General features: G+C 42.4%; 1 protein-coding gene across 6 annotated transcripts in view; it reads left to right on the top strand.

The window, feature by feature from the left end:
- The window catches only part of LOC140398169 (centrosomal protein of 164 kDa-like), a 321,180-nt gene that overhangs the window by 221,356 nt on the left and 86,198 nt on the right, over positions 1 to 13,626 (top strand). For all 6 annotated transcript variants that reach the window (XM_072486508.1, XM_072486509.1, XM_072486510.1 and 3 more), the window contains 3 exons: positions 4,664 to 4,737; positions 8,937 to 9,167; positions 10,518 to 10,649. In XM_072486508.1, coding sequence (XP_072342609.1) covers positions 4,664 to 4,737; positions 8,937 to 9,167; positions 10,518 to 10,649 — 437 coding nt within the window. The remainder of the gene's footprint in view (positions 1 to 4,663; positions 4,738 to 8,936; positions 9,168 to 10,517; positions 10,650 to 13,626) is intronic.

Consider the following 13,626-nt stretch of genomic DNA (forward strand, 5'->3'; position numbering starts at 1 on the left):
TCCTCCCGAGATTCCTCTTTGTGTTTCAGTGCCTCCCGGTGGTGATTACGAAGGCTTTTTTTAAAAGGATTGAAAAGAGCATCATGGGTTTTGTGTGGGCCGGGAAGACCCCGAGAGTGAGGAAAGGATTCTTACAGCGTAGCAGGGATAGGGGGGGGCTGGCACTACCGAGCCTAAGTGAGTATTATTGGGCCGCTAATATTTCAATGGTGAGTAAGTGGATGGGAGAGGAGGAGGGAGCGGCTTGGAAGAGATTAGAGAGGGCGTCCTGTAGGGGGACTAGCCTACAGGCTATGGTGACAGCCCCATTGCCGTTCTCACCGAGGAACTACACCACAAGCCCGGTGGTGGTGGCTACACTGAAGATTTGGGGACAGTGGAGACGGCATAGGGGAAAGACTGGAGCCTTGGGGGGGTCCCCGATAAGAAACAACCATAGGTTTGCCCCGGGGGGAATGGATGGGGGATATGGAATGTGGCAAAGAGCAGGAATAACGCAACTGAAAGATCTGTTTGTGGATGGGAAGTTCGCGAGTCTGGGAGCGCTGACCGAGAAATATGGGTTGCCCCAAGGGAATGCATTCAGGTATATGCAACTGAGGGCTTTTGCGAGGCAACAGGTGAGGGAATTCCCGCAGCTCCCGACACAAGAGGTGCAGGACAGAGTGATCTCAAAGACATGGGTGGGGGATGGTAAGGTGTCAGATATATATAGGGAAATGAGGGACGAAGGGGAGACTATGGTAGATGAACTAAAAGGGAAATGGGAAGAAGAGCTGGGGGAGGAGATCGAGGAGGGGCTGTGGGCAGATGCCCTAAGCAGGGTAAACTCGTCGTCCTCGTGTGCCAGGCTAAGCCTGATTCAGTTTAAGGTATTACACAGGGCACATATGACTGGAGCACGGCTCAGTAAATTTTTTGGGGTGGAGGATAGGTGTGCGAGGTGCTCGAGAATCCCAGCGAATCATACCCATATGTTTTGGTCATGCCCGGCACTACAGGGGTTTTGGATGGGGGTGACAAAGGTGCTTTCAAAAGTAGTAGGAGTCCGGGTCGAACCAAGCTGGGGGTTGGCTCTATTTAGGGTTGCACAAGAGCCGGGAGTGCAGGAGGCAAGAGAGGCCGATGTTTTGGCCTTTGTGTCCCTAGTAGCCCGGCGCAGGATATTGCTAATGTGGAAAGAAGCCAAGCCCCCGGGGGTGGAGACCTGGATAAATGACATGGCGGGGTTTTAAAGCTGGAGCGGATTAAGTTCGCCCTAAGGGGGTCGGCTCAAGGGTTCACCAGGCAGTGGCAACCGTTCGTCGAATACCTCGCAGAAAGATAGACGGAATGGGAAAAAGAAGGCAGCAGCAGCAGCCCAAGATCGGCGGGGGGGGGGGGGGGGGGGGGGGGGGGGGGGGAGGAGGAACCAGAAGTACTCTCAGGGTTGTTAATATATACTGTATAGTATGTATAGGTCGTTGCTACAGATAATTATATATTGGACTGTTAAATTATATTTTCGGAGAGTGTTACTTGTGACAAGGCAGTTGCCAATTAGGGCTAGTTTTCATTTTTGTTATTTATTATTTATTCATTTTTTTTTTTTGTTTATAAAATAGGTCATTGTTATTTGTGTTGTTATAATATTGTGTAAAGGATGCACAATGTACTGTGTTGGTTGACCAAAAATTTTCAATAAAATATTTAATTTAAAAAAAAACTACACTTTTATTTAAATAAAATAAACCTTATGAAATAGATGCGGTTCCCCAAAACAAAATCATCTGTTTGAAAATTTGGAGTCAAAGTAAGAATGTGTCTCTAATTTCAGAGTGTTCTGTGGGTTCCAACAATTCTGAAAGTTTCAGCATATATGCAAGAGATGGAAACATTGTGGAGAAGTTACTGGGATCTATTATTGAGAACAGTGTTGAGCACTTAGAATATTTTGAGATGATTAGGGAGAACCAGCACTGATTTGCAACGGGTAGATCATGTTTAATGGACCAATTAAACACTTTGAGGGAGTAAGTAAGTAGTAGACAGAAGAATATCGACTTGCAGAAGGATCTGCATAACAATTAAAATTGAAGGCAGATTATTGGCCTGGTTAGGAGATTGGTTAGGCAAAATAAGACAAAGGGTAGGTACAATAGGTATGTAGCTAAAATAGAAGAAGTAACCATAAGGATCTGTGCTGGGCCTCAACTAATGACTTTATCTTGTATGAAAAAGTGATTGATTTAAGTATTTTCTAAATAATGAAAAGCTGGGACTAGTGGAGGTCCATTGAGATTTAATGTTTACGTACACGGATCACTGAAATGTAATGATCTGGTAGAAAAATAATCCAAAAGATGAATAGAACGTTAGCCATTATACCTCGAGGGCTCGAACATAACGGGGCGATGCTTTGTCTCTGTAACAAAATGCTCTGGTAAGATCTCAACTGAAGTGCTATTTCTCCATCTGGGCACTATAGCTTAGAAAGGATAGATTGGACAGAATGCAACCGAAATATACCAAAATATTACGAGGATTCCAAGGGTTGCTAGAATACAAAGGCAGTTTTAAAGGAATTTGTTTTGGATTGGTAAACATTCGAAATAAGGTATAGTTCTAAGTGTGTTTAATTTACAAGTGCAGAGATCTGAAGGGCATGAGTTAAGGAAACTAGAGAAATTGAGAGAAGTTTCCAAACAGTCTGATGTTAAAGGTACCAGAACAGAGCACTGCTCAGTAATAACAAACAGAGTTGAGAAGGAGGCTCAGGTGCCAGAAATATATCTGAAGTGATTTTTAGGTTTGTGAGATTTTACAATAGCATGTGGAACGTGAGTTGAAGTAATTATGAAAATTGGTGGCTGGAGCTTGGGGTTTGTGTAAAAGCAGTGAAAACAAAGGAAACATTAAAGGGGCTGATGTAAAATGCTGGACTGGGTTTGCTGTTAAACCTGGAGCGGAAGCTTTGTTTAAAGTGCCATTTGGGAAACCTGGTCTGGATTTTGGAATGCAAACTGCTGAGGGAAAGCATTATTAGCAGAGAATATTTTAAAGTGTGTTTTTGGGAGTAAAGTTGTTTTTTTTAAAATTCCAATTAAGGGGCAATTTAGCGTGGGCAATCTACCCTGAACATCTTTGGGTTGTGGGGGTGAGACATGGGGAGAATGTCCAAACTTTATTTTGGAAGTAGAGTTTGAAAACAATCAGTGGTCATCATCTGGGGGGATTCTGAAGAGAAATCCACAGACACTAACTTTGGTTCAGAGCAGAGTGCGAGCATTTGACCGTAGTTATCGTGTGTGCTTAAAAGTGACTTTTTGTGTTAATGAGACCATTACTGCTTTGTAATCTGTCATGTGAGAGTACCTTTAAGAAATGGATGTTTAAGCAATGTACCTTTAAGAAATGGAGCTGATCATATTACTCAAGTGATGTCAGAGGGTGGGGGGAGTTGAGCTCACTTCTGCTTTTTTGAGTTTCAGTTTGAGAACGCAGCTAGGAGTGTCTGTGTTTTGCTGTGAGCTGCAAGAAGAAACACAGAGCTGGTCTGTTGATGTCTGCAATCCAAAGACTATAAATATATTGAATGTAACCTAATGTCTGTTTTTGAAGGTTTGAAGTCTTTTGGATGTTTAAAGGAACAGTTTGAAGGATTATTTAGTGTTGTAGTCTTTTGAGGTTATCTTTGAAGTAATGGGTGTTAAGATATTCAATGTTTGTTTTTAAAAGGTTAACTTGAGTTCATAGAATAAACATTGTTTTGTTTTAAAAACCACTTATTCATTTCTGCTGTATCACACCTGGAGAGTACGCCGTGTGCTTCCCACACCACAATCTATTAAAAGTTGTGGGTTGGTTGAACTCCATGAAACACTTTGGGGTTCTGTAAACCCGGACCCATAACAAATCCATGTTAATCTTTACATCTGTATTTATTTGTTAAGACAAGGGGAAAATTGTATCTTCCAATTTTTCGTGTTTAATAAATGTTTTCCTTGTTAAAATGAATTAGCAGTCCTGTGACTCTTCCTCCACTTTTCATTTAAAGTAAAAGATACTGTCTTTTGAGCCAGGATTCCATTCTGGGATCTTCCTGTGCAGTCATAACATCGACTGGGACCGTAACAGGGTTAATTAAATTCTGAGGAGCGACTACCATTGCATGTGAAAGGCTAATGGGTGATTTGTATGAGGCTTTTAGAATATTAAGTCGTTAGATAGAGAGAAACCTTAATTGATGCTGAGGGAGTCAAAGAAAAGGGGCCATAATCTTGAACTTAAGAGGCAAACCATTCAGGAGAAAAGTTACTTTTTCACAGAAAAGGTGGGAGAAATCTGGAACTCTCTATCACAAAAAGCAGTAGCTTAAGATTTATGGATTTTTGCTAGCCAAAGGTATTCAAGAATATCGAGTCACGGTGGGTAAATGGAGTTAGGAGATATATCAGCTGTGATTTCGCTGAATGACGGAACAGGCTTAAGAGAGTGAATGGTCCCCTGTTCCGATGTTCCCATGATTACCACATTCAGTTAGCAATACAGTTTTAGCATTACTCAACATCGTGTTCTGAAAGCTTCCAAAGATTAACATTTGAATTGACATGTGTTTTTAATGCAAGAAATTACACAGAAAGAAGTGGATTACAGACAAAATTGTGATTTTCTTTTTCAAAAGTGTGAGGATAGAGATGGCGAGAAGCTAAACCTCGAGGATGATGAAAGAAGAAAAAGAGCAGAAGCTGCTGAAAGGTAATTATCAGATAGTCAGGCACAAACCCTAGTCGTATGTATGTGAATTGTCAACCCAAATACCAATCTTTGATCAGAACTTTACATTAGTGATGATCCACAAACTTTGGGTACCAGGTAGCATTGTACAGCTTGCTGCACCTCAAATAAGGGACGCATTCCAGATTAAACAGGATTTGTTTCACTCTGATACTTGTAAGCTTTATTTCCCCTCGACTGGTTTTAACTGCATTATTTGGGTATAGATCTAAACATGAAGAATATTGCCTACCTTGTGTTATCCTGTTGTGCAGACCCTCATGTACATCCATTTTAATGCTTGGCTGTATTGTAAAATATTGGCCAATTGCTTTCCCATTGCTTATAGTTCTTCTGAAAAGATTAAGGTATTTGTGACTACAAATGACTTGGAATGTTTGAGTTCATAGTGACAGGAATGTGACCTACTTCCTAGGAATTAACTTGTTCTTTTAATTTAGTTCTTCTTTGAGTATGAACACAAAATTTGTAATTCGGTCATGAATCTGCCCTCGCATTCCTACCGATTGTGGATTTGCCTCGGAGTGGATTGAGTTAGCCTGTTGATGGGGAAAATGGACTATTTGCAATTCAGCTTATTGTGTTCAGCACCTTGACATACTATTAAATGAGGTGGGCGTTATCAGAACCATCTTAAATAGAGTCTATTACCCCGGGTAAAGAGTTGCTTACCAGCATGATTATGGTTATTTTGATTATCAATAAATTGACATGTAAAAAAACATCGAACTACTTTGGTGACCTGCAGAAGAAAACAAATAAAAGGGGGGTAAAAGTTACCTTCCAAACTGTTATCTCTGACATTTGTATTGTGTCCAACAGCTGTCTCAGGATCTACAGCTGCACCTATAAATTAGCCCAAAGCATCTCCACTAATTTGAAGAGCCTTGAAATGTTTGTTTTTTAACATGTCAATTTATCGATAACCAAAGTAACTGTAACCATGTTGGTAAGCAACTCTTTAACCTGGGTTATAGACTCTATTTTAATTCGAAGCACGATGGTTCTGATGATACCCGTGTCATTTAACAATTTGTGAAGCTGTTTCAAGGTGATGAACAGGATAAGATAAATTGCAATATGAATCAGTTTTTACAAGGGACAGCTAAAATCAGTAGATGAGACGATCTCCTGTAGAATCACGCTTTTCTTTTTCTTTTTGGTAATTTTTTTGGAGTACCCAATTCATTTTTTCCAATTAAGGGGCAATTTAGCGTGGCCAATTCACCTACCCTGCACATCTTTGGGTTGTGGGGGCGAAACCCACGCAAACACGGGGAGAATGTGCAAACTCCACACGGACAGTGACCCAGAGCTGGGATCGAACCTGGGACCTCGGCGCCGTGAGGCAGCAATGCTAACCACTGTGCCACTGTGCTGCCCTTGGAGAATCAACCTTTTCTAACCTGTAGCCAGCAGAGGAAGGCAAAACAGGCAATGAAAGAACACGCACTACTGCCAGTAAAGCTAATATAATGTTTTCACTCAAATGATTAAACACTCTATTCCTTCTGCATTTTCCCAACTCAATATTCTTGGATTCTGAAATTTGGCATTGCTGCTGACAGCTTGTCTGCTATCGATGTAGTGCTCAGATAACTGAAGCAGCAGCATCTTCGTGGAGCTTCCATCAGGAATTGATAATGTGAAAAAACTATAGTGGTTTGTCATAATAATAGTTTTTTGTTCTTGGTCCTTACCCTTTCCCTAACTTCATATGAAGCGAGAATGAGAAGATTGCACGTAATGACAGACACGAAGATGAAAAAAATGAGAGTCTTTTAAGTAATCTGCCAGACAAGAAGGAAAACGATGATTGCCCTAAGTATAATAGGAGTATAGTGGAACTAATGGCCAGTAAGAAGCAGCCTACTGCCCCTCTAGAGCAGTGGGGCATCTGAATGTAGCTAGAGTCTTGTATAGTGTGATTGGATTATGTTATTGCATGATGATACTGTAGTTTTTAATGCTGACTGTTTGGTGTGTTATATCTTACCTCAGCTGCAATAGGCAGTCCTTAATTGAATATTATTTACTTTCTTATTCCTCCTCTTTGTATTAAATTCTTAGTCTCACATTAATTTTCAACCCACTTTTATATCAGAAACTGAGTGCAGATGTTTTGGCTCCTGAACTGCCCTGGCAGGAAGGGTAAACAGTTGGAATAGAATCATTGAATCTTGTAGCGCAGGAGGCCATTGAGACCATCTTCCTTGTGTTAGGTCTTTGAAAGAGTTATCCACCCCTCTTTACCCATAGCCCTGCAATTTTCTACCCTTCAAGTATATATTCAATTCCCTTTAGAAGGTTACTATTGAATCTGCTTCCATCATCATTTCAGGCAGTGCAATCTAAATCATAATATGTTGCTGTATGCAAAATGTTCTCATCTCACCTCTGGATAATAGTGGGGTAAAATTGCTCAGCAGTTGCAGTGAATAATTGTAAAAGTGTCATTTTTGAAATGTTTAGAAATTACCTTCTATGTGGCAATTTTTAGGGCAAAATTGTTAAAAGGCTATAAAAAGAAGGGTAGAAGAGATTGCAGCAGTTCCAGCACATTGCCCCACTGGATTCTGCATAGCTAAGTGCATTAGAAATTGCTGTTTAGCTGTGGGTGATCATCAGGAGAGTAAAAGTAAATTCTCAGCTGTTTTAGCTAACACTACAACATGTTTGGATCTTCAACCTTCATTTAATATTTAATGTGCAAAAAATTACTTTCCATAGATTTTGATAGTTAGCCAGCAGGAATAGAGAAATGCAGAGGGATGAAAATGTTTGCTTCCATTGTGGCCATGTCTGTGTGAGCTGATTCAGTGAACCAGTATCTGAATTTGATGCTCAAACATTACCATAGTCTGTTGTCTTTGGAGAGGCTGCTGCTTCAGTTTTTCTCTGTGTGTCCTCAGTAAGTGCATTGATTTCACTGATGATTTAAATTGGGATTGGTCACATTCCTACTTAGCAAAATGTCAGTTTCTGTCTCACGGCTCCGAGGTCCCAGGTTCGATCCAGGCTCTGGGTCACTGTTCGGAGTTTGCACATTTTCACCGTGTTTGCGTGGGTTTCGCCCCCACAACACAAAGATGTGCCGGGTAGGTGGATTGGCCATGCCAATATTGCCCCTTAATTGGAAAAAATGAATTGGGTACTCTAAATTGAAAGAAAATGTCAGTTTCACGGTCTTTTTAAAATTCAAAATTATAGATGAATGATTGAGACACAAAATAGAGAACCTTGCAAAAGAGTCAAAAGAATTATTATGGGCCAGGGTTTAGAGAACACCAAAGTATATCATGAAGTTCACCTGACCTAGAGCTGTTTATAGATTTTGGTTATGAGGAGTATAAGAGCCTACCTTTCAGGTGTTATTCAACAAGGCCTTAAGCACCTTTAATCAAAAACAAAGTTTAATCTACAAATTCAGTTAACATTTTATAAACACACAGTAAACATTTTTATCAACTACAAACATAATTGCCCCCCACAGCTACAGTACTCTGTATATGTAACCCTTAATAACTTCCCTTTACTGTTTCACTCAAGTAACAACATCCATAAATTAAAACACCTTTTTTTCACCAAACAGTAGGTTTGAATTCTTTGCAGAAAACAGGTTTACTTTGAAGTTATCAGGTGATCTGGAGACACCCTTTAACATGCAGAGAGAACAGAGAAGACTTCTTTTGTCTGAATCCAGTTTCCAACTGTCTAAACCGACAGTAAAACTTCGAGCCACAAACTGCTTTCAGCTCAAAACGAAAATTAAAACCAGAGCCACCGCCCAGCTCCACCCACACAATGACATCACTGCAGCCCTTCTTAAAGGGACATTCCCGTGACAGAATAGGACCCTGGGTAGGTGAAACCAAGCTTAAGTTTGAATATTAATTAGGTGGGTGGAAGGCTGCAAGTTGGACCCAACTTAGTAGCATCTCCACCGGGTTCTTGATGTAGCCATGCTTCTCTGAGGTCAATACTGAAACCAACTTTCTCACTATCCATCAGATGCACTCGCATACAATAATCAGACTGGGTATTTTGTGCTCCTGTGGACAAAGAGGCTTCAGAATTTGGGGACAAATACTGGTCAGCCTTTGTAAGTAAGCTTGCCAATCATACTCTATTTAGTTTCCATTGTTTGTTTTGAAAAACAGACGTATTCAGGACAAGCAGAAGCAAGAGCACGAACTGATGGACAGGGGGTCACTGCAGACACAGGAATCTGTGGAGGACCTCCAAGGCACATTGAGCGAGGAGCTAGGAAAGGAAGAAGGTCAGATTCTCTGTGAGAAGGAGGAGCAGCTTTGTAAACTTCGAGATAAGCTCAGGCAAGAGGAAGAAGAGCAAACGCAGCAAATTTATCGAGAAAATGAAGACAAACTCAGGTATTATATTCTGAGAAATGGGCAATGAGCTTTTTCCACTGCCTACCAAGAGTTTGAGCTTTCGCCATAAGTTACCACTTTAGCCTTGGACTGATGGAGTGTTGCATTGTTGGAATGTTTCCCAATAGATGTTAAATAAAGCCCACTACCTCTGCCCATTCAGATGGTTACTAAAGATCTCATGGCACTACTTGAATTTACCCAACATCCGTCAACAATTCTCCATTAACCAATAGCACCAAAAAAAAATTAACTGTTCATTCATCACATTGCAGGTTGCAAGATATTTATGTGTGAATTGTCACCATGTTTCACTGGGCTAGTTTTAAGCTAACTTTCCAGACAAGGAAACCCACAGAAGCAGGTAAAACTCCAGTTATTCACTCTGCCCAATGTTACCTTCCACAGATTTCAATGGAGAGTGAAATGGATCTGCATGCAACATTGTGCCAATTTCATCAGTTTCCTAAGTTACATTAAAGTTCTCCACATTGAGTAATTAATTAATTAATCATCTTTATTGTCACTAGTAGGCTTACATTAACACTGCAATGAAGTTACGGTAAGAATGGCCCCAAAAGCTCTGCAGAGTTTTTGCTTTAGTTTTTGCTTTAGTTTTTGGCATCAGGCAATATATTTTATAGATGGAAGCAAAAGATTGCCTGTTGATATCAAATCATTTGATTAGGAAAATCATTCAGGATATACATAATTTGTAATGTTTTGCAACTGTGGTCACAGAAATTCCTTTGATTGTGTACAACTGAGCGGCTTCATCTTTAGAACTTGTAACCCACTCTCCTGTTCCATCTCTAGTGGTTACTTACTAACGTAACTTTAAACTGCAATTAATATTTGGACGCAGTACTGCTTCTCTGAGTGATCATCTGTTGCCATTGTACATGGACTTATTGTTGGCAGGGATCTTGGATGGCCTTCAGAATTCACCCACTGAAGCGGATCCAGGATACCTATTCTGCCAAAGAGTACTGCCAAGATATTTGACCATGGAGACCGTGACAGTCCAGCTGAATCATTCTCTCAGTTAATATCCATCCATGTCAACTTGCAAGCAGAAATTATTGGAACCCTGGCCGATATTTCTCCCTTCTGTACCCCTTTCTTTGTCCCCCTCCGCCCGACCTTCCCTGCACCCCCTCGCCCCCTCCCCGTCCCCCCAAGAGAACTGAGCCCAACTTTAGCACTCTAAATGACATCCTAGCACAAACCAGCAATCAAACCTTGAACCATCTGGTCTGTCTGATTTACTGGCTTTTTACCAAAGGAGCTCCATTCCGCTCCTCTGGAGATGAATGAAACCTCACAGCTTTTTATTTTCAATCTTTTAAGGTTGTTAAAAGAGCAGCTCAGGATTGAGCGAGAGGAAGAGGAGGCACGTCTGAAAGAAGAGCAGCGGGACCGGCTGCTCAAACTGCAAATCCAGATGAAAAAGGAAATTGAGGCAACAGAGAAGGAAATGAGGTAACAGACTGGAAGTGTAAAGATGAATTAGAGAATGGAGTCTGCGGCGCTCTTGAATCCTGATTCTTATTTTCTTTTAAATTGAAGATTTGAAGCCTGATACTTTTTTTATGATCATTTTATGGATATTCATTGATTTGCATCACACTACACTGCTTCCGTGTCTCTGTCGGAAAAGTGGCTTTTACTTTACTCCACTGCCCTTGAGGGCATGGGCTTCATGCTCATTTGATATGCCAGGCAAATCTAAACGGCAATATAAGGGTGGTATTGGGGACCCACATTTTCTTGGATTCTCCAATCTGCTGCCACAACAAACAATCTTCTTGTTGGCCTGCTGAGAACTGTTGCCTAGTGCTGAGCTTGTGTGACTCGTTGCCCTGCTGTATCCTCAGTTACTGGGCCTACAAATTTGATTCTCTTCAAGATTATTTTTACAGCAGTTTATATTTATGTAGCACTTGTAACAAAATAATGTGTCCAATTTTAATGCATCCCAAGGCACTCGACGGGGTCACTGGGGGCAGCACAGTGGTTAGCACTGATGCCTCACAGCACCAGGGACCCGGGTTCAATTCCGGACTTGGGTGACTGTGAGGAGTTTGAACATTCTCCCCGTGTCTGCGTGGGTTTCGTCCAGGTGCTCCGGTTTCCTCCCACAGTGCAAGGGTGTGCAGGTTAGGTCGATTAGCCGTGCTAAAATTGCCCGTCAGTGTCCAGTGTGTGATTAGGTGGGGTTACAATGATATGGCAGGGGAGTGGGCCTAGGTAAGGTGCTCTTTTAGAAGATCGGTGCAGACTTGATGGGCTAAATGGCCTCCTTCAGCACTGTAGGGATTCTCTGATTCGTCTATGATCATTATCAAACAAAATTTGACATAAAGCTGCATACGGTGATCTTAGGAACGCGAACCCAAATCATGATGAAAGAGGTAGGTTTTATGAATGTCTTAAAGAGAGGAAAGAGAAGTAGAGAGGGAATGCCAGAGCTTAGATTTTGACAGCTGGTCACCAATGTTGGAGGAATACTGGGCGGCACGTGGCACAGTGGTTAGCACTGCAGCCTACGGTGCTGAGGACCCGGGTTCGAATCCCGGCCCTGGATCACTGTCCGTGTGGAGTTTGCACGTTTTCCCCGTGTCTGCGTGGGTTTCGCCCCCACAACCCAAAGATGTGTAGGGTAGGTGGATTGGCCACGCAAAATTGCCCCTTAATTGGAAAAAAATTAAAATAATTGGGTCCTCTAAATTTATTTTTAAGAAGCGAGGAATTAAAACAGAGGAATTAAAACAGAGGATTCTCAAAACTTCAGAATTATGGGAGTACGGATATCTCTGAGGTTTGTAGGGCTTCAGGAGTTTTGAGAGATATGGAGGGGTAAAGCCACGGAAGGATTTAAAAATAAGGGTGTAATTTTAAAATTGAGGCATTGCTTTCGTGGAAGCCAGTGTATATTGTACACCAAGGGGTGAACGAAATTTAATGGCACAGGCAGCAAAGTTTTGAATGAGCGCAGATTTATGAACGGTAGAATGTGTTAAGCCGGCCAGGCGTGTGCTGGAGTGTTCAGTTCTTGAGCTGGCAGGCATGGGCAAAGGTTTCAGCCGCAGATGAGCTGAGGCAAGGCAGAGTCTGGTAATGTTATAGAGTTAGAAATAGGCAATATTGGCATTGGATCTGACGTTAAGGTTGTGAGACTCTGGTTCAGCCTCAGGTAATTCTCAAAGAGTAGGAAGGAGTCTCTGGCGAGGGATCAGAGTTTGTGGCGCAGACTGAATACAATGGCTTTGGTATTCCTGATATTTAGTTTGGGTGAAAATCCTGCTCAAACAATACTGGATGTCAGACGACTAATCTGACAAATTACAGATAATGGAAAGAGGTGGCGGTGAGGTAGAACTGCCAGTTCGTCAGCTAACGTGGTGTGTTCAGATGTTGTTGCTGAACAACCGCATTTAGGTGAGAAATGGGAGGAAGCCAAGGATAGGGTCCTTGAAATAGGTTGAGCAGGTGGTGAAGATTAAGAAGTGGGAGGGGGAGTTGGAAGGGGAGATAACCTGGGGAGTATGGAGTGAGGCGCTAGGAAGGGTAATTGCGACCTCCTCATGCGCAAGAATGAGCCTGATACAGTTCAAGGTCGGACATAGGCTTCATATGACTCGGGCAAGAATAAATGGGTTCTTCCAGGGAGTGGCAGACGAGTGTGAGAAATGCGGGCGGGGACCAACGAATCATGCACACATGTTCTGGGGCTGCGAAAAGTTGGAAAGATTCTGGGCGGGAGTGTTCACGGCGCTAACAAAGATATTGGGGGAACAGGTGGAGCCGGACCCTTTGGTAGCGATATTCAGGATATCGGAGAAGTCGGTGCTGTTCGAGGGGAGGAACGCCGACGTTGTGGCCGTCGCCTCTCTGATTGCCCGGTGATGAATTCCTTTGGAGTGGCGGTCAGCAACATCGTCGTGGGTGGCGGCCTGGCTGAGGGACCTATGTGACTTTCTTCGGCTGACAACAGTCAAGTACAAATTAAGGGGTTCAGCGAGGGCTTCGAGACAAGTTGGGGGATGTTCGGGCTGTATTCGAGGCGCTGTTCATCGGGGGGGGGGGGGATGAGGGGATTGAAATAGGGAGAAATTTATATTCGGCGATTGCAATCTCTGATCATGCCCTGCATTGGGTGGATTTGTGGTTGAGTGAGGAGAGAGGGCAGCGCCCGCTCTGGAGACAGGATGTGGGGTTGTTAGCGGATGAAGCGGTTTGCGGGCGGGTGAATAAGTCCATTCAGAATTACCTGGATACAAACGATACGGGAGAGGTATCAGCAGCGACAGTTTAAGAGGCACTGAAAGAAGTTGTAAGAGGGGAACTAATTTTGATTCAGTCCCACAGAGAAAAGGTGGAACGAGCAGAGAGGGAGAGATTAATGGAGGAGATACTTCGAGTGGATAGGAGATATGCGGAGGCCCCGGACGCGGGG

The sequence above is a fragment of the Scyliorhinus torazame genome, chromosome 21, assembly GCF_047496885.1.
Source record: "Scyliorhinus torazame isolate Kashiwa2021f chromosome 21, sScyTor2.1, whole genome shotgun sequence".
NCBI classification, from domain to species: Eukaryota; Metazoa; Chordata; class Chondrichthyes; order Carcharhiniformes; family Scyliorhinidae; genus Scyliorhinus; species Scyliorhinus torazame.